Here is a 22,287-nt window from a genome sequence, read left to right as displayed (position 1 = left end):
TGTCTTCCCAATCCTGTTCAACTCCCCTAGCCAAAACACGCGCGTGTGTGCACGAACACATGTACATCCTCCGTGAGAAGCTTTTATAGACCAAAGCAGGAATCAGTGCTGCAGAGGGTAATGATGGCCCCAGACCATGTGAGAATGTTTTAAAAAATGACAAGAAGAGGGTAATGTAACAAACAAAATGATACCCATCTAAAGAACTGGCCACAGTCTCTAATTCCTCTCTGTGCTATGATTTGGACCAAAGACTAGTCCTGATAACTAGTTAGCTGTCCCCTACCCTATTCTTGAATATCAGGGGAGGCAATGTCAGGGAAATGAAGATGATTCTTCTCACAATATCTGCTAATCAGATAGTTGAGGGCCTTATGCAATTAGTTTGAACATTCAAGAGGACGTCATTTCTTGGCACTCCACGCTGAGAGTCACAATAATGAGTCTAGCAGCAAATGAGCTATGCTTATTTTAATAGTAGATCTGACTGGAAAGGGCTAGAAGTGAGTTCAGGAAAGCAACATTTTCTGTAAATGAAGAATTTGAGGTTTCTACAGGTAATTCAAGAAGAAGTGAAAAGGGGAGGTATGAATAAGATACCAGTGGGCAACAGGGCGTGAAGAAAGAATCTTTGAGGATGACAGGGAACTGAGCAAGAGAAAGTCAGTGAGAAGTCCCAGGCGATGGTCAAAGACCAGGGATGCCAAGTAGTCAGTTTTTAGATGTTCTTCTCTCTTCCCCTACCTTCCACTATTAATTTTAAATCTTCATTGACTATGCATTATATCGAGATGCCTTGTGTCCTTGGTATTTTGAGAAAATAAAGAGAGTCTGTGTTTTGCTTTGGGAATGATGTACAATGGAGGAAAAAAAATAGCCAAAAAGAGACTAGATGAGAGAAATCACAGGAATTCAGTATGAACCGAAAATAATAGAAAAACATGAACTCCAAGGATCCTAGAAGATGTCAGTCAGTAAGGTTAGGTTTCCTTCTGTATACATGATAGAGAAATGCTTACCCTGACAACTTTGAGGGCTTGGGAACATTCAGGTAGCTGACATTTGAAATGTGTTAATAAAGTAATTAAGTTAGTTTCTTTCTTTCTCTTTCTTTCTTTCTTTCTTTCTTTCTTTCTTTCTTTCTTTCTATCTTCTTAGAGTAAAAAGCATGAGTTTTTAGGAGGGATATAAAAGGGGAAAGGAGACACTCTAAAAGGAGAGAGTGAGAGGTAGTAGGTAGGTTTCTTATGCCATAAATTTACATGTTCCCTAAAGGCTACATTCTATGGGCTTGGAGAAACTTAATCTCACTTACTTCGGTATCGTATCAGAAAATTCAGTCTCTCTCCAGGCAGGGGATTGCATGTGATTTCTGGAGATGGGTTGAGGTTTGCATAGTGTCACCATGAGCATCTATTCTTGCTGCAGTCAATGAGACATTAGTCTTTAATCCACACAGCTTGCTGCTGCACCTTCACCTTCTTCCTTTTTAAAGATGCAAGTGAAAGCATCCAATTCTTTCAATTTCCCCTCAGTGCTTCTTCATTCCACCCTCACAAATCATGAGGAGGGGGAGCTTCTCTGACTGATTTTCACCTTTTTTCAATGTTTGAAATTTTATCTTTTGCTTTTGGTACTTCTAGTGGTGATAATTTTTTGCTGAGGAAACACATTCTTACATCTAGTCTGGAGAGGAGACCATAAAATTTATAGGAAAATATATGGTACAAACTAATACCTATAAATATTGCTCAGTTACAAAAATAACCACTCTGGAAAGTAATTAAACTGTATTTTCTTCCATTGAGAATTTCTACTTTGATCTAACATTAAGAACTAAAAGTGTTTAGTGCTCTATGTCAGCACTCTTATCACCTGAGGGCTAAATTGGACCCACTGCATGCTTTTATATTTTTAAATGGTTGAAAATAATCAAAAGAAGATTAATATTTGGTTACGTGAAAATCATATAAAATCTAGATTTCAGTGTCCAGAAAGTTGTTGGGGGACACAGACACACAAACATCCTTTACATTTTGCCAATGACTGCTTTCATTCTATAACCACAGAGTTGAGTATGACCCACAATGTGGACAATATTTAATATCAGAACTTTTACAGAAAACATTTGTTAACCCTTGCCTTATACCACTCTGTTTTACCTATTGTCAGGATTTTACGTGTTTCCTTCTCTGGATCAGGGGTTTAGTCATGGATAGTCCACCCTACCACCATTATCCCCAGATTTTAACCCTGAAAATTATTTAGTTATCTGCTGGTAAAGAGAGCACACACTAGCCTTTCTTACCTGGCTAAATGGGAGTTCATGCATGCTTTGCCAATTCTTCTCTGACTTTAGGATCTTTATCATGAAAGGAGAAATGCAGCGTCAGAAACTTTTTTATGGTAGAAGAGAGGGAGGGGGAAAAACACAGCATATACAATTGTAGCTTCCCTAAATAATGAGTGAATTTAATATGCATTAGTGTAACCCCAATTGTTTTGGACACTCCATTAGCCCACACTTATTTGTAGGCATATATCAAACCAGCACATCGTTTTTTTTTTTTGAGAAAAAAAGCATTTTTGTGTCAGTTTTTTTTATAAAGTCATTCTAAATTACTTTCTTACAACCACAGCAACTGTGAGTCATTATTTCATACAAGTTTGTTTTCCATAATAGGTTTTAAAGTAAAAATTATGGTTTAATTTTTATTCCTTTTTAATATTTTCCTTATGAGTTAGAAAATAAAACCTGTGTCAGACCACATTTCTATATTTTTGGAACCTTTTATGAAATTACCTGATTTCTCTACTTAACAACCTACATCTGGGTATATTTAATAAGTTTTATGTTGTAGGAGTGGGAGGAGGCTAGGAAAAATATTTTTATCGTAGATTTTTATTTACTGCTACTCATATTCCTTTGTTTATCCCTCCAACTTGATATGTTCTGGAAAAGAAGTATTCTACAGAGGATTATACTATTCCAACCCTGACCAGTTTGCAATGAATATGGAATATGAGGTAAAGGCATATAAACCCCCAAGAATACATCCAAGTGAAATATAAGAAGTGCATCATATTTGCAGCTCTGTAGAAGTAAAGCCATGTCAAGATTGATGAAATACAAATATGGGTGAAGTTACCAGAATTACAAGAATTACATTTGTTGAATGGTTTTTGAAAGAAAAGAACATAGTTTATGAAGAAAGGGGCAGTTCAGACTGGTGTAAACATTAAATGTTATATATTAAAAACAGCAATTAGGCATTTTTGAATTTAGTAATGAAGATCTGAACTAGGCAGTAATGAGAGATGTCATGAAAACCAGATATGGAAAAATGGGGAAAGGCAATAAGAGCCTTGAAACATTATATATGTGAATTTGATGTAATTAGCTGATATAGTTATAGAATTGATTTCATTATATATGTAAACTTCAGGTTTTTGAGCAACAGATTTATATAAAAATCATAATTAATATGGTTTTCTTTTTTAAAAATTTTTTTAGTTGTCAATGGATCTTTATTTTTTAATTTATATGTGGTGCTAAGGATCAAACTCAGAGCCTCACACATGCTAGACAAGTGCTCTTCCACTGAGCCACAACCCAGCCCTAAAATGGTTTTCTTAATGCAAATATCAGATCAGTGTTTCTCAAGTAGGAGTGATTTTTTTTCTCTTCCCTCAACTCCAAGGAACACTTGGCAATCAATGTCAGGAGATGCTTTTTGGTTTTCTTAAGTGGGAGGGGGGTTGCTTGAAGTACCTAATGGGTTGAGGCCAGGGACACTGCTAAATATCCTGCAAAGCACAGGACAACCCCCAACGAGAAGAATCATCCTTCCCCAGATGCCAATATTGTCAAGGCTAGATTAAAGAAAAGAAGTAATAATGCTAAAATTTAACCAAAAAGATATACTAACTAGGCTAGAGGTCTTCAACTAGTCCCTTTTTTGGCATGACCAACTCTTTTTTCATCAAGTAACCCACTCAACTAAGTTAAAATCCTGTTACATTCTTTTAGATATATCTCAAAATTAGCAGACATGTTTCCATCCATCAACATGGATGAATCTCTGAAAGATATTTTGGACAAAAAAAAGTCAAATAAAAATATATTCAGTATGATACAATTTACATAAAGTTTGAAAACCAAAAAAAAAGCAATATTTTGGTGAATATCCATGAATACACGAGGAAAATGAAGGAATGATAATCTTGAATTCAGGTTAGTACTTTTATGTCTGCAGAGAAATGAGTTTGGAGAAAACAATGAGGGGTCCCTGAACATATTGAAGTCTATGTATTAGGTTAGCTGGTGGATTCTTGAGTGTTTTTATTATTGTACCTTATAATTTAAATATTTGTCATATATTCTTTTGGGGGTATCAAAATCACCTAAAAAACAATGATATAATTTAAGTTAGTATAGTCACTGAAAATTTTTCCTTTAAGTTCTATCACCACCTGCAGGTTGAAAGTAGGAACTGCATAAAACTGTTTTTTCAAAGCCCAAAGTAATGAAAATCAAAATAAACGAATGGCAAGGCATTGGGGATAAGAAGAAGTACAAAAGGCATGGTTTCTGCTATAGTTATGATACAGTCCCCCTGTGAATAAAGAATATACAAATTATAACAAAATAGAAATAAACGTAACACAAAATGTTGTATTTTAAGTACCACCTCATCAGTGTCTACTAAATATCAACACAAATAAAGGGTCTTTTATGCATTATGACAACAACATTGTTTATATTAATAGAAATACAAGTCCCTTGTTTAATTTATCTGTTATTTCCTAATATCAAGTCTTTCTTACTTCATACCTGGTCTCTTTGTCCCTACCTTTTCCTTTTCTTTCTGGTTATGTGCTAAACATTGTTACTAGACTAAAGTCTTAACCATTTCATTACATCATTGCCTTCTTTCCGAAATCTTAAGTGTTTTCACACTGCTTGAAAAACAAAGTCCAAACTCTCTGGATCAGTAGTTAAGGCTTTCTTTAGTTTGACCCCAACCTCTTAATCAATCATGCCTTCTACGTCCCCATCCTCCATTCCACAGGAATGTTCTTTAGCTAGTCTGGTTTCTGAGTTGTCTAGTGCTCACTGTTGATGTGTTATCTGTGTTTGTGGAATGCACTGTTTCCTTGAACCTCAATCTGCCATTTATACCCCGCATCTTTAACACATGTTAAATTGTTCTAAATGTGGACAATTGAAATGTTGTTTCAACATATCTCTTAGCAGCCACTCTTCTATTTCCAAGCGACATTTCCACAGATTGCTATCCCTAATTTCATCCTATATAGAGATTCTGAAGCTATCATAATTTCTGAGATAATATATCCCTATTTTATTCTGAATTACTGAAGTACTTCCTATATCATTTATTTGATATAGTCATGCATTACTGATATGAAATCGATTCACTGCCATAGGGTTTGTTTTGTAGATTAGACACTAAGTTTTTGGAAGTTAGTGATAATTTTAGTTTCTGATTTTTTTTTCCTTTTTCCCCGATAAAATATGGTAAAGCCCATATTTGAGTTTGAGGACCCTTTTACCTTGTTTTTGTGGTACTGGGAATGGAACCAAGGGCCTTGCACATGGTAAACAAGCACTCTACAACTAAGTTACATCCCCAGCCCTTTTTAAAATTTGTATTTGAGACAGGCCTTGCTACTTTGCACAGACTGCTCTTCAACTTGAGATCCTCCTGCCTCAGCCTCCTGAGTAGCTGGGATTGCAGGTGTATAACACCATGCTCACCTAAGGATCTGTTTTTAATAAATTTTCAAATTCTTCCCACCACCTAACAGTATAGGATCGAAATTTTGGGGGTCCATAAATTTAGAAAACTTGGTGACAACAGTTTCTACATACATTTAAAAATTATATATATATGTATAAAAGGTATATAAATTATATATAAAATTATGTGCATATATAATTAGGAGATAGAAACTTACATGGGGCTGGGGGAAACTGAGGACTCTGACTTTTCCCAATTTTCCTTATCTGCCAAAGTTCCCCTGCCTGCCAAAAGTATCTGACAAACTCTTCCCATGATATGGCCCTGCTAAAATAAAACTCAGACCCTTGTTGTAGCCAGTCTCCATTTTCCTCTTGAAAATGTGCTCTTAAGCTGCTTAGTAAAGCATCAAAGATCCCTTGAGGTCTGTCTCCATTTCTTTTTCTTTTTGTATTCATTTGCTTTCATAACATACACAACAAAATTATGATGATAGTAATGTTTTGGTGCTTTGCCAAATGTTAATACTTTTTTCTTGCTCTTTCTTTCTCCTCCCTCCCTCCCTCCCTTCCTTTCTCTTCCCTCCCTCCCTTCCTTCCTTCTCTTTCTTTTTTTTTTGTACTGGGGATTCCCCCAGGGGCTATTAATGCACTGAGCCACATCCCTTTTTTATATTTTATTTTGAGACGGTTTCACTAAGTTGCTTAGGCTGGCATCAAACTTGCAATCCTCCAGCCTTAGCCTCCAGAGCTACTGGGATTAGAAACATGTGCCACCTCACTTGGCTGGCTGCCTTTTCTGTCTTTAACAACAACAATAATAAATTACTCCAAAGAATCAGGTTAACTTCAGCTTAAGTCTAGTTTATACTACATGGTTCTGTCAGAACTTTATTTTACCTCTTATTTGTAAAATGGGTCCTATGCAAAACCAACCTCTTCAGGGATGTTGTGAGAATTAAGAAAATCACAGTAGATGAATTAAGAAAATCACTGCCTGGTATAAAACAAATGCTAAGAAAAAAAGCTTAAATCCCTTCGAAGTAGGCAATATTATTCCCTATTTCATAGATGGAGCAGTTGAGGCTTAAAAAGGCTAAGTAACTTGCCCAAAATCTCAGAGTGATGGAAGTAGGATACAGCATTCTAGACTGCAATAAACACCTAGTCGATTGGTTACTTTCTGCCCTGAGCTCTCATAGCACTTTTCCTTACAACACAAAATTTACTTATTTTGCACTCCATTATTTCCCCACCCCTCAATAAAATATGAGCTATTCAAGGATCACTTTTTTTTTTTAACCTCTGTAGTTAGCAATACCAGAAACAAACAAAAAATGTTTTTAAAGTATGATAAATGAATAGTACCAATGATCATTATGGCCCTGATGACTGAACGTGGATGCAGTAGCAAATCAGTGTCCTGGAAGAGCTTTATTTATTTGAATTGTGTTCTGAGATGTAGTTCTACTAAATAGTTTTGTAAACAATTTCTGTAGGCCACTGAGAACAATTTATTGTTGGAACCAGAAACCCATTCTTACTCTCATTTTGCATTAAAAAAGTTATCCCATAATATAAACTGTCTAAAAATAGAATGCCTTTGCATTCAACTAAAATTGACAGTTGTTTAAAGAGATTACCTGTCAATTTGTTAATAGAGTTGTTAACAGAAGAGTAAAAATAAAAGGAATTCAAAGGCCACAGGTTCTGAGAAAGTTTCCAGAGATTAAGTTCTAATTAAAGTCATCCGTTTCTTCTCAAGAAAAAGTAAGACGTGATTTTAATGGTATTAATTATTAACAATATTTATGATTCTTCCAGCGACTAGGTATCTATGAGGCGTGGCAAAATAATTCCGAGGATTTACCTCCTCACGTTAAAATTAGGGGGTTAGAAGGGATCGTAAGGGTCATTTTGTTTCCCTTCGCCACCAAGTTGTGGGTGGGAAAGACTTAAAGGTTTGACCTCAGGCTTTCCTCCTCCTCCCGGCACAATCTGGAGCAGACAACCCCACAGAAAACCGGCCACAGCACCCGCTCTATCTCCAGCGGCCGAAGGGGTCAATCCACTTCCGCACAGGCCTCCATTCCAGGAAGTGCACAGACTGCTGGGATTTGTAGTCTCTGACCCTACGGCGGAAGGGCATTTACAACCCGGGACCGAGTATGCATTCTGGGATAGGTAGTCTCTGGTTATTCGTTTGTGTAATCGGTTCGTGGCTAAAAGGCCAGAGGACAGCATAGACGCTGGAGGGTCACGTGACTCGAGTCTAGCGCTTACAGAGATCGCATTGCGGCTCCCGCCCCGGCGAGTTCTCGCCCCCGCGCAGCCGTTTCCGAGGAGACGGCGCATGTCTCGCCGCGCGTTGCCCCCTCTGCAGTCCCCCCGCCCCTCTTCTCCCACCACAATGAGGTCCTAAGATGGCGGTGGCTGCGGCGGTTGGCGCCGTGTACCTAAGGTAGAAAGGCGGCCATTGGGCTCTAGGCAGTCAGGGAACTTGTGGACCTCCCTACTGCGGTCTCTAAGGGAGGTACGCTGCCAGTGGCGGGTCGTAGGGGCTGACCGCTACTTCGCCCTTAGCAGGAGCGGCTGCTTCGTTTACAGGTAAAGCCTCCGCGTTCCCGGTCCCTGGCAACCGAGGACAGCGCGCCACAGGGGCGGGAGAGCAACGGCTCTGGGACGCTTGACCCCGTTGGGCCTGTCCTGGAGCCCACGCCTCTTCTGTATCTCCTGGGACTTTTTGCTGCCTCCTCGTCCCCTCGGCAGGCGGACAGTCCGCCCCTCCCCCGGGACCGACCGATGCAATCTCAGGGGTGAGCTTCTAGGAACGCGTTGACGACTGCAGACTCCCCGACTCTCTTTTCGTGTACTCGGGGAGGACGTCGCCCTGTTTTGGGGTTGCCTCAGGAATGCCCCATACGGGCGGAGGAAGAGCGAGGGCTGTCGTTCGGGTGCCAGAGTCGAGCCCTCAAAGAAAGGCCTTGGTGGCCAGAGGCCCTTTGATCGCGCTTCCACCTACCCCACCCCCCGAATTCCATCCTGTGGGGCTGTGGATGTCCAGAATCCTGGGTGGAGAAGGGCAGGCGAGGAGCGCTGTGACTCTTAAGAGGGTTGGGTTGGGCTGTGAGCAGCAGGATTTCTGCTCTCTGGTATTCTTAAAGCAACAGGGCCAGGGTCGTCATTCCTGACTTTGGACCAGAGGTGGTTTTTTAACTTGGCGAAGGGAATGCTGATTTAATAGCTCTCTCTCCCTCACACCCCTCCCATTGCCCCTGTTCTCCATCCCCTCTGCAGATGTAGTTAGGGCAAAGAATTTGGGGAAATGAAATGGCGAGTGGGATTTGGGAAACCTAGCTTACTCTGCAGAAAGTGGCGTTTGGGGATTAGGTATTTGGCCCCACTGCGGGGGCCTTGGTAGAGCTCGCTTTTCATCCTGCGGCCCAATCCTCTGCCGCTCACCTTGTCAGGATTTTTTTCCCCCCCTTTCCTGGACGGTTTGAGGTCTGTGTCGTGTGAACTACCGGGGATCTTGTTTTGGCTCTGGAAAGCGGGCTTTCTGGGCGCCCACTTCACCTCCGCCCCTTAACCGCTTTCCATTCCCCGCCTTCTGGTCTTCTCTGGTTACCCGAGTGGGTGTTGCACCTGCTCCTTTCTCCCCCTATCACCTTCCTGGTGAGGGCAACTGGATGCCCTTATAATACTGAATTTTTAAACTGAAGGTACACTGTGTTTATGTAGAGACAGGGTTATTTTGTTATGAAGGAGCTAGCCCTTAAATAAATGCATTTTTCATAATCAGATGGCCAAAGTTCTTGAATAGTTTGACAGAAAGTTAATGATTTGGTCAATCAGAATCAGCTTTCTCATGGATTTTTCAATCATAATTGGGGTTAACTGTTTTCATTACTATTACCAAGTAGATGTTAAGATATCGTTTTGCAGTTTGGTAGGATGTTAGAGGTTTGCGGGATTTAAACATTTAAATGCATTGTTTTCCAGAAACGTTAAGTTAACTTAAGCTTAAAATACTGATGTTATATTTTTCCTCTTTGTTGATTTACTAAACATATTTTAGACCATAAATATAATATTTATTATTCTGTACTTCACAGTGTTAAAAATGTACTGATTTTTTTTTTTTTATCATATACAGACAACAACTTCAAAGTGTGAAGCAGGAAAGGAGCTGTTTCTGAGCTGCAAAACTTATTTCTAAAAAGGTAATTTGACATCATTATATTTATTATTTTTCTTTGTATTATAGTTGAACACTTTATGATGGAGACTAGTATTGAGGGCTGTACAAACATTCTGGGTCTGTTGCCTTGTTTCCATGCTATTTTGGTTGGCCTTCATATCCTTGTTAGAATAGAGCCATGCTGTTCCTAATAATTAGTAAACGGAATGGTTTGTGCACTATCTTTTCAATTTTGTCTTCACAGAATTTCCTCAGCCCATTTGAGTTTGAATTTGTCATATGACAGCTATTTGGATGACCTCTTTCAAAATCCATTTAATCTCAATTAACAGTTCTGTTAATCAGTTTTATCTTTTATTCATAAGACTTTTTACTGTTTAAGTTTGTATCTATGATTAAAGTTCTTTTAGTTGTTTATAATTACTTTTAACATGAATTTTTGTGCCTAGTGCATTGAAACATGTTAAGTCTGTACTAGGGACTATAAGTTCACTAAGGAAAAGTTAAGGGCACTTTAGAAATTAAATGACTAAAGATGAAGATCAGAAGAAATCATATTGAAAGCATTTTAGAAATAAGTGGTCTTTAAAAATATCTCAGAATCTGAATTTAATTCTTTAAAATTTAAGAAAGCCTATTTTTAAAACTTGTTTACTATTTTCTTGCTTTTCATGAAAGCAACACATTCTCAGCTTCCCTGTGAGGACCTGAAATGAGATTGCTATGTTTTGAAAATACAAATTGATAGTTGATTCATATCTTAATTATAACTCTCAGTGTGGCTTTTTTATTTGTTTGTTTTACTTTTGCTCTTTTTCTGGAAGACTATAATAGAATAGGACAAGAAAAATGGAATCTGGCAAATGTGAGTGTGTCACGGGTTTTAACAGTAGTAGATGCTTGCTGTATAATAGGCATTTAGTAAAATAAAAGAATTATAATATTGATTACAAAATTAATTTTTATTTTAGCACATTAGGGAAGATAGATAAGAGACAAAAATATTAATAAGTTTTAACTCACATTGGAAGGCTTCAGTTTTCTTAGTAGGGAATTTGGCCTTTTGGAGCAAATGGATTTGAGACTTGGAAAAAGCAAAGGGTTTAGAATAATTACACTAGTGAATCTGGTAGGAAGCTAAACAGGAGATACATAGTAATACATTTATTTTATAAATCTAGTTGAATGCTATGGTGTACTAGGTAATGTCCTTAAAGTACTGGTGATAAGGCATTGAGCAAAACAGTGAAGGTGCTTTACCTCATAGTAAAGTGTATGTGTATAGAATATAGTATCCCTTAATAGTGGGCACAACTAATGTCATTTTATTATTTTTTCTCCACTATTTGAGAGTATGAGAGTAGAAGCAAAAAAGCAGGGAGTGGGCTTACCTAGAGTTGTCAGAATGGGCAAACAGAAGAGAAAGTTCATGATGTTAGCAAGACATTTTTAGAATGCATTTACTTTCATTTGGGTTTGCTTAAGGAAACGAGATTAATATATTGAAAGAGAGAAAAAGATCAAGGAACTAGAAAGCATTCAGGAGGGCCAAGAGCAAGTTTAGAAGAAATGAGGCAGTAAGAGAAATAGAATTTGAGAATTTATGAACAGAAAGGGATATCAGAATTCCTCTGAATAAATTACCAATTCAGTGTGAAAAATGTATTGGAATAGAGCAGGTGAGATGGACATTGATATTGAGGCCAGAATCTAGAAAAGAAAAAATATTGCAGGAAATGAAGAAGAGAGTGAAACTAGGAGCCAGTTGTTATTAAGAAAAGTGTTGGGTGGGAGGGGGGCAAGAATGGAGGAAGGAGGGACTGTATAGATGGAAAAGAGAGGTGGGTGGGGTGGGGGGAAGGAAAAAAATAACAGAGTCAAAAACTATTACCGTAGGTGAATGTATGATTACACAAATGGTATGCCTCTACTTCATGTACAGACAGAAACAAGATATACCCCATTTGTTTACAATAAAAATAAATTAAAAAATAAATAAATAAAAGAAAAGTGTCTTGGGTAGGATAATAGGAAATGTTGCCCAAGATAGGAGGAGTGGTGTTTTTGATGATTAATTTTTCAAAAGGAAAAGTTAAGCATTAAATTAGAATGGTCTACAAGCAGTAATTATCTTTTTCCCATTAATCTAGGAGAGTAGGAAAAATAGTGTCTTTATTTATTTTGTTACTGGGATCAAACTTTACCCCTGAACTGCACCCCCAATCTTTTTTATTTTTTATTTAGAGACAGGGTCTCACTAAGTTACTGAGGCTGACCTCAAACTTGCAATCCCCTTGCCTTAGTCTTCAAACTCACTCTGATTATAGGCATGCCCCACTATACCCAGCAAGTAACATGTTCTTTCAGAAACGATTCCTAAGAAATGGTGCTTTTAGGGAGTTCTGGGATTTTACTGAAGCCAAAGAAGCAGGAGAAATGTTTGGGAATAGGTGGAGGATGTATAGGGAGTTTGTTATGGTCCAATGGAAGGGGATGATAGAGTTGTTATCAGTATGTATAGAGTATGGGATGGAATAGCATTGAAAATAGGAATTTGAGGTTGATGGCAGTACCAGGGCTTAGTGATTTTTGTTTGGGGAGGATATGTAATTCATGATAAAGAACTAATAGAAGAAGGGAGGGAGGAAGAAGTCTTAACAGTTAGAATTTTTTATATTGGGAGATTGGTTGGCCTCAAGGTTCACAGTTGCTTTTGCAGAAGGCAAGAATATATTAAACAAATTTTGTTGGCATAAAATGTTCTATATAAATAACTATAAAAAATTTATGCCATTAAGCATTGATAATGCTTGAAAAGATATATTTAACCTGATTTAAATACTATGCATCGTATACATGTATCAAAACATCACATGGCACCCTATTAAAAATGTACAACTTTTTTGTTTTTATGTTATCAGTTAAACTTTTTTTATTAAAAATAATAAATGTATGGGCTGGGATCATGGCTCAGTGGTAGAGAGCTTACTTGTATACGTGAGGCACTGGGTTCAATCCTCAGCACCACATAAAAAATGAATAAAGGTTTTGTGTGCACCTACAACTAAAAATTTAAAAATAAAAAATAAAAAAATAAATGTATACCATAGGTAACTGTACCTTCAGACCTATTACAAAGCTTAGCACATAGTAAAGTCAAATTTTGGTTGATTTGAATTAAGCATTATATATTGTTTAAATTTATCCACCTCTTTCCAGTATCTTCAGAATGTTAGGGTTTTTTTGTTGTTGTTGTTTTGTTTTGTTTTTTAATTTGAAGAGTGTAATTGTAGAGATATCTTAAGTCCTAGAAGTTATGAAAAATTGAAGTCTCAAATTTAAAGGGCAATGGACCTGTAAATGAAGGATCTGGAGACTGTGAAATAAGCCAGTCCCTGAAAGGTTGAACAATCCCTCTGATAATGTGGAAGGAAGCTAACATACAATATTAGACAATGAAGAATGGAGGGAAAGGAGGGGAATAGGAAAAGGAAAGACAGTGGAACGTATCTGACATAATTTTCCTGTGTACAGATATGAAACATTATAGGGAATCCCACTATCATGTACATCCACAAGAATGGGGACCTAATTACAATAAAATATATTCCATACTTGTATCATTACATCAAAGTGGATTCTACCATCCTGTATAACTAACCGGTACCAATAAATAAAAGAAAGCAATGGAATTACAGAGAATTAAAGAAATTCTTCAAATGAAAATTTGGTTAAACAGCACATAATACCAAATAATTTTACATTTTTTTCTCAATTTTCATTAAAAGTGCTTAGTTGTAGACTATATTAAAGCTTTCAAAACAGTGTACTGGCTATTTCTTTTTTATAATTAGTAGAGGAAACACCCCAAATAGTCCAACCTTTAGCAAATGCATAGATATATAAAATTCCAGGATTTGTTATTTTGTGACTAATATTAAGAGAAAAAACTGTCCTTTCTACATTAATTTTTTTGGATACTGAGAACCTTTAAAATCTTGATTTTATGCCATCAGTTGAGAAGAAGTAAAGTATTTTCAGAGATGTTTACGAATAATTTATTGTCATTAAAAAATAATATAAAAATCTAGGGAAAATTTTTTAACTTACTTGTATTCTATTGATTGATTGATTTAGGTACTGGGGATTAAACCCAGAGACGCTTTACCACTGAACCACATTCCAAGCCCTTTTTATTTTTTATATTGAGACAGTGTCTTGCTAAGTGGCTTAGTACCTCACTAAATTGCTGAGACTGATCTTGAACTTTGGATCCTCCTGCCTAGGGCTTCTGAAGTAGTTGGAATTATAAGTGTGTGCCACCACGCCCAGCTCCTTACTTTGTGTTCTTATTTCATGGTAGATATTTTCATGGTAGCAAAACTATGATATTCTACTTGATATGCTTCTCTTTAGTAAGAATTTTATGGTAGAATTTTCTTTAAAAAAAAAATCATGGCAAATAGATTAAAATTGTTATAGTGTATTTTCATTTATATCTTCATTAGCAAGAGAAGGAAGCCCAGTAAGACTGTCAAAAATAGCTAAGTGAAACTTATAAATAATTGTTTCAACCTCCTTTAATATGGAATGAGTAAGAATGCTTATTTTAATGTAAAAGAATTTTTTTCAGATGCTCATTCTTTCACCCATTACCCTTGCCATTTTTTTTTTTTTTCCAGTAGCTTCACCTTTCTCATCTCGTTGTGTATTAAACCTGTCTGGCAAGATCCCAACTTTGGATGAATTTAATGGAATAACAAGGCCAATAAGCATTTTTGGGAAAAAAAATGTAATGCATGTTAATGAGTCAGTGAATGGTCTCTGCTTTCTGCCTTTAGTCTTTCTGTTCTCCACTCTTTTCAGATCTCTCAGCCATCTTACCCTTTAGCCTTTAATATACAGTCTTCATAGCACTTGTGATTTCCCTCATTTTCCTACTACCAAATTTGCCTCCAGTTTGTAACCAGCCTGCAGTTACATCCTTTCTTTCAGTGAAAGAGGTGTTCCTCTGATGATCAACCACAGAATGGGATCCTACTTAGAATGTTATATTCCATGTATGTATAATATGTCAAAACACACACTACTGTCATGTATATGTATAAAGAACAAATAAAAAAAATAAAAACCTAATCATTCTTCTTTTTGCCTTGGATCCCAGTTGCTCCTGTTTTCTCAGAGACCACACCCTATCTTTTTCTCTGCTGCTTCTTTAATATCACTCTCTATAGGCACTTTCTTGACAAATTTTAAACATGCTCAGAATAGTTCCATTTTAGTCTTCCTGACCGTTTCTGCTTGTTTCTCTTCATGGATTGATTCCTTAAAACTATTGTCTAGTGACTTCCTTTATTTTCTTCTTTTCTCTCAATAATGCATTCCAGTTATGGAATTGACCCACACTGCTTTGCTGAAGTTGCTCTTACCAAGGTCAGCAGTAACCTTGTTGCTAAATCCAGGTGGACACTTCTCAGTGTTTTTCTTATTTGACAAGGTAACATTTGGTTTCTTATGACACACTTGTCCTTGACACCCTCTCCTGTTTTCTCTCCTAATCTCTTTGTGCCTTTTTGCTGTCCTTTTCCTCTTCTCTCTCTAAATGTCAATGTCCTTTAAGTTTCAGCTTTTTCTTACTCTTTATCTCCTCCCTGAGCCCTGTGGCTTACTTTCAGAGTACTTTTTTTTTGGGGGGGGTGCTGGGGATCGAACCCAGGGCCTTGTGCTTGCAAGGCAAGCACTGTACCTACTGAGCTATCTCCCCAGCCCCAGTGAACTTTTATGACTGGATGACTTACAGATCTATCTGTAGCTGAGATTTTTCTTGTGAGAAATCTGTATTTGCTCACTAGATGAATTTAATTGGGCATACCTTAAGTACTTAAAACCTAATATTTCTAAAATTTAACTCATCATTCTTTTCTCTCAACAATTAAAACTTGGTCTCTTTTCTACTCACCGACAGTATTATCATATACCTAGTTGCTTAAGCTCGAAATGTAGACCTAAGGTTCAGCCTTGAAATAATTTCTCATCTCCCACTTGTGATAGTCACCAAGCTGTATTGATTCTACCACAGAAATCGTGCTTAAATTGGTCCTTCTTCCCTGAGCCACCTTACTGGGGATTGAACCCCAGGGTCACCCTACCACTGAGCTACATCCGCAGTCCTTTTTATATTATATTTTTAGACATGGTTGGGCTAAGTTGAACTCTGGATCCTCCTGCCTCAGCTTCCCAGTTTGCTGAGGTTACAGGCTTGAGTCACTGTGCTCAGGTGAATTGGTTTTTTTCTACATTTCTCTTTACATTCCTAGTCTTTTGATTATGGGAATTCTTTTTGTTACTCTAAATTTAGAGGGCAGCGATCCCATTTTTATTTTTTAATTTTTGTTTTAGTTATAGATGGACACAATACTTTTATTTATTTTTATGTGGTGCTGAGGATCAGACCCAATGCCTCACACATGCTAGGCAAGTACTCTACCACTGAGCCTCAACCCTAGCCAGAGATCCCATATTTTTAATGGTGTCTTTGATTTGCTAATATTTTCTGCCTGGTGTCGGGGGAGATATTTACTGTCTTTGAGAAATCTGCTGAATGTTCATGTTTTGAGAATTGGTCCAAATGTAATTATTTCTTTATATTAGTAATTTTACTTCTATAATGAGACTTTAAATCACATTTGGTATCATTATTATTAAATATTCTATAATGTATGACAATTGCAGTATAACAGTGGACAAAATTATTTTACTAACAGTAGATAAGACTTTTAAAGTAAATAGTCTTTCAAAAAAGATTTTTTAAAATTTTGGGTTTTTTTCCCCAAATAATTATAATGTACAATTTTTAAACTGCTCTAGAAACTTACTTAATAGTATTCAGTCATTGATGTGTAAACTCACCTTTAGAACAAGTTTTTCATTTTAGGTGGTTTTTTTTTTTTTTTTTTGGCTTGTTTGTTTGTTTGTTTGGTACCAGGGATTAAACCCAGGGGTGATTAACCACTGAGTCACATCCCAGCCCTTTTTATATTTTTTATTTTGACGGAGAGTCTTGCTGAGTTGCTTAGGGCCTCACTGACTTGCTAAGGCTGATCTCAAGTTTGAGATATTTTTCCTGCCTCAACCTCTTGAGTTGCTGGGATTACAGGTGGGGGCCACCACAGCTGGCTAGGGGAAATTTATTGTAATACAAAAATAGAATGTAAGATCTCCAAATATATTGTTAATTAATTTATGTTAAAGTGAGGTTACTTTATTGTTTTTTTGATAGAAAGTTAAACATAGGGGTCAGAGATGTAGCTCGGATGTAAAGTGCTTGCCTAGTATGCAAGAGGCCCTGGTTTCAATCTCCAGGACCCCACATACAAAATAAGAAGAAGAAGAAGAAAGAACAGCATATTCTTATTTGAAGAAAAAGCTAACATGTAAGCATTTTTACTCAAATATCCTAATTTAACCTTCTAACTTATTTACTTATTTATATTTTTGTGCAGTGCTAGGGATTGAACCCAGGGCTTCTTCATGCGAGATAGGGTACTTTAACACTCTACATATACCTAATTGTCTAATTTGCGTTTAAAAACAATTTGCTTTTAGTACTTTCTTTTTTGTTGGACTCAGGACACATACATGCTAGGCAAGAACTCTGCCACCAGCTGTTTTTAGTACTTTTTAAAAAATATGATAACACCTCTGTTGCATTTGTATTTTTGGAACTCCTTTAATATTACAAATTAATGTCAGCACTTGTAGAAAACAGTAGTTGCAAAACATTTTGTTTAAGTGAGTTGTTTCAATTCACTGGACATAACTCTCTTAGGGTATTAATTATTTTAAAAGGTCCTAAATATACTTCCAGGGTAAAAATAATACAAATGATGCTTGTTTTAGTCAGATTTTTCGCTGCTATACTCAACAATCTGACTAGCACAATTATGAGGAGGAAAGGTTTATTTGAAGGCTCACAGGTTCAGAGGTCTTAGTCCATAGAAGGCCGACTCCATTCCTTGGAACTCTAGGTGAGGAAGAACATCACGAAGGAAGAGCATGGCAGAGGGAAGCAGCTCAAATCATCAGGAAGCAGAAAGAGAGAGACTCCACTCCACAAAATATATACCCCAAAGCCACACCCCAGTTCCATTCTCCTCCAGTCATACCCTACCATTTCAGTTAATCCCATCAGAGATTAATTCACTGGGTTAAGACTCTTACAACCTAATTATTTCTCCTCTGAAACTTCCTGCATTGTCTTACATGTGAGCTTTTGGAGAACACCACATCCGTACCATAACAATGCTTAAATATATATAAACCAGAAAAAACAGGGAAAAGATCATCCCATTTCTACCCTGTAACCAATAATTGTTCAGCCTTCATTATATATTTAAAAGGGGGCTTAGTAGTCTGCCTGCGAATATAGGATAGTTTGCCTAATAACATACATCCTGTCATTTGACATTTAGTAAATTCTCAAATTTAGCACAATTACTCCATTATAACTTATTTATAATCCTCCCTCCATATTTAAGGTTGTTTTCTTAGGTTAGATATGGAGATTTAGAATTATTAGGTCAGAACTGTTTTAGTTCTTGATACAGTGTTGCCAAAATGCTTTTCAGAAAAATTGTTATCAGTTTATGTTCTCACCATAGTCTCTGAGTGTTCCATTTTCCCTTTACTATCATTAGGATTAGGTAGTATGTAATTTATATGAAATTTAACAAGTTTAATAGGCTTTTATTTTAATTTGGAACTGTACTTTTAAAATATTTTTATTATTTTATGCTTACTAATTTTTTGGTAGTATCCTTAATTATTCTGTGCTAAAGGTATTAACTATATACTTCATATTTCTTTGAGCCTTTTCCCCCCAGTTTATCATTTACTATTTATTCTCAGAATGCTTAGGATTAACTTTTTTGTTGTTCTTATTATAGCGGTGCTGGAATTGAACCTAGGGACACTACCACTGAGCTACATCCCTACCCCTTTTTATTTTTTGAGACAGGGTATCACTAAGTTGCCAGGGCTGGCCTTGAATTTGTGATCCTCTTGACTTGGCCTCCTAAGTATTTAGGATTACAGACGTAAGCCACAGTGCTTGGCAGGATTCACTTTTATGTGAATAAAGTCTGTTGAATTTTTTTTCTTTGAAGGTTTGTATGTTTTGTTTGGTACTGGGAATTGAACCCAGGGGTGTTTAACTACTGAGCCACATCCCCAGCACTTTTTATTTTTTTAATTTTGAGACAGGGTCTCATTAAGTTGCATAGGCTGGCTTTGAACTAGTGATCCTCTTGCCTTAGCCTCCAGAGTTTCTGGGATTATCAGAAGTGTACCATCATGTCTGGCTCTGTGTTGTAAGTTTAGTAAAGTCTGTATGTTTTAATCCATTCTATTTTCTTGTTTGTCTTTTTATCTTATATGAATTTTTATCTTACTATTTTTAATCTACTTACTATACTTTTGAAATAAACAAATTGGTGTTTTAAGAAAGCCCGTCTTAACCTGAAGAGGATTAAGCTTTAATGCAGTAAGACATTTATTTTTTACTGTGAAATTAACTTCTGTGTGGAATGGTACCATGGGAGAAATGAGAAAATAGTGACTCAAGTTGTGTTTCTGTGTTTGACATAAAGTATTCTAGTTAAGAAAGATTACCAAGGTTCTAAATAAGTCTTCAAAATTGTTAGCAAAATTTCCCAAAAACTGAATAATTTTGTGCTGTAGAATTGTGAGGATAAAGTACTATAATGGACCTAAAATATTTAGTGTGGTGCTGAGTGTTTTCTTTCTTGGGCTGTTATTAATTTATAGATACTCATCATAGTTGAATATCTTGGATTAATTTTGTACCCTCCAGACCTCTACTTTCTTTTAGTTTTCATATACCAATATTTGTTCTGGCTTATTTATTTTTCCAGACAAATTTTAGAATCATTTTGTCAAGTTCCAAGAGGAATTCCAGTGGGATTTTTATTTGAATTATATTGACCTATGCATTTAGAAAAATGGTATGATTGCAATATTTGGACTTTCTGTTAAATTTTCCATTATATTGTTTTATAGCACTTAATGGTGTTTCTTTACAAGAGGAAAATTATATTCTTAGATAATTTGTCTTCGTTACTGTTATAAGTAGCATCATTTTCCCCACTTATATACCTATATATATGTATATTTTTTCGTGGTACAGGGTACCAGGGCTTTGCAGAGATACTAGGCAAGTGCTGGACCACTGAGCTACATCTTCAAACTTTTTAAAATTTTATTTTGAGATAGGGTCTTGCTACATTGTCCAAGTTGCCTCAAACTTGGAATTCTCTTGCCTTAGCCTCCCAAGTATCCGGGATTACAGGCATATGCCACCACGCCTAGTTCCCTTACATATTTTGAGTGACTATGGTGATATTTTGAAATTCTAAACTTTTTTTTAATGCATGTTCTTAACAGTACTACCTTTTTAAATATTAATATTTGTTTCATATTTTTTGCTTGATAGAACTTTTGAATTGATGCTAAGTAAATTGAATGTGGCATTCTTATTTGATCTTTAATAGGATTGTACTTCATGTCTAATTTTATGTATTATGTTGACTATTGGTTTAAAATGTACTTCTTTTCAACTCTTTGGAGAGTTATTAATGTATGCTCATTTCAAAGAATACAGTTTTAAATATAGCTTGAGGAAGTCTCTGTATTTGTGGTTTTTAAGATTTTCAAATACTGTGTTGAATTTTATCACATCACTTATTTTGAGAAGATAAAATTTAACTTGTTATATAATCTGTTAATGTAATACGTATTCTAATGCTTATTCCAGTATTAAAACATCCATGGGATAGATCCTGTTTTGTCATAGATCATGATCCTTTTGATTTTATACTGCAGCAAATAGATCTTAGAATTGAAGCAGTTTGGATTTGTATTCTTTTTTGCCCTTTTAGCAGAACGACTAGTAAAATTATCTATATTATCATTTTGTTTGTAGTCTAATGACTTTCCCTGTCCCTTGAATTTTAGATAAAATTATTTCAACCTCTCCTCCTTCATAATTCCACGGCTATTGGAAATCCATAGTCTTCCTTTAGATGATCTAGAAATCTTTTCTCATGACCATTTCTGCTTCTGAACCTCTGCTTCCACCATTGCTACTTGTGTTTCTCATCTCTTTGACCCAGGTATAACATTTAGTACTTTTCTTTATTTCACATGCCCAAGCAAAATCACCCTGGGGGGAATTTGTGAGTTTGGTAGACTTCAGCAAATTAGGGGAAGCTATGAGGTAGCAGCAATACAGTAAGCAGAAAGCTTCACTATTAAAATATTTTTAATAAAAACATTTAAAATAGGGCAGTAACCATTACTGTTCTTAACATGTTTTTTAGTCACTGCACTCCTTAATTTTATTGGCCCTTCACCCTACCTTGATCTGCTTCTCTCTCCCTGCCTTCTTGTCATCTTACCATTCTGATGTATCTTCTTTCTCCTTGTTTCATGCAGATCTAACCTTTTTGGATCTTTGGAATAAAACTAATGCTCATGTTCTTGTGGTATCACTTTTATTCCAAGTTTACTATCAGTGCAGAGTCATGTTGTTTCTTAAGAGGCATTCTGGTTCTGTTAATAACTTCTTTCCTGCTTATTTTCTTTACCGTTCAGTACTGTGTTGAATAAACTAAATCTTAAAGTATGCAGTGCACATAATGGATATACAGAGGGTTTCTTTCCCTTCTCCATCACTCCAGCTACTAAGAGATAACATAATATGCTGATAGCAGTTAAGTGAGTTCTGTCTGTAACATGTGGTTGATAGTGTTTCTTTTATTTTCATAAAATTAGTGTTTCAGAATTTCCTTTATATTGCTAAGTTTCATGGAATAATTTAAAAATTGAAGCTTGTTTTCATGTGTTAAAATGCTTAGTTTTATTTGTGTTGCAGGATATTAATTGTTAAAGCCAGTATGGCCACAGGAGGAGGTCCTTTTGAAGAAGGCATGAATGATCAGGATTTACCAAACTGGAGCAATGAGAGTGTTGATGACCGACTCAACAATATGGTATGATATCTTACTATTGATGGTGTGTTGTTGACTTCTAATGTTAAAATGCAACTTTCCACTGATGAAATCTAACTCACTGAACTTTGTAAACATTGCTGGCTAATATATTAAGGTACCCTGGACTACTTATTGAAGTTCCTTTGGTTATAGCTAACAAATCAATTTGACTTAGCTTAAGCTAAAAAGGAGATTTTTTTATAAGGATATAAAGGTGTCTTATGGAAACCGTGTAAAGGAATATAGGTGTATTTTAG

General features: G+C 36.2%; 1 protein-coding gene across 17 annotated transcripts in view; it reads left to right on the top strand.

The window, feature by feature from the left end:
* The first annotated feature begins 8,005 nt into the window (after window positions 1-8,005).
* The window catches only part of Pcm1 (pericentriolar material 1), a 100,830-nt gene continuing 86,548 nt past the window's right edge, over window positions 8,006-22,287 (top strand). For 7 of the 17 annotated variants that reach the window (XM_047550268.1, XM_047550271.1, XM_047550267.1 and 4 more), the window contains exons 1-3: window positions 8,008-8,368; window positions 9,918-9,984; window positions 21,913-22,030. In XM_047550268.1, coding sequence (XP_047406224.1) covers window positions 21,935-22,030 — 96 coding nt within the window. In that variant the 5' untranslated portion in view covers window positions 8,008-8,368; window positions 9,918-9,984; window positions 21,913-21,934. Of the gene's footprint in view, window positions 8,578-9,917; window positions 9,985-20,993; window positions 21,152-21,912; window positions 22,031-22,287 lie in introns of all 17 variants that reach the window. The other 10 variants (XM_047550272.1, XM_047550270.1, XM_047550275.1 and 7 more) reach the window with 6 other exon arrangements.

Source organism: Sciurus carolinensis, chromosome 4 (genome assembly GCF_902686445.1).
Source record: "Sciurus carolinensis chromosome 4, mSciCar1.2, whole genome shotgun sequence".
Classification (NCBI taxonomy): Eukaryota; Metazoa; Chordata; class Mammalia; order Rodentia; family Sciuridae; genus Sciurus; species Sciurus carolinensis.
This window is presented reverse-complemented; position numbering and strand designations above follow the sequence as displayed.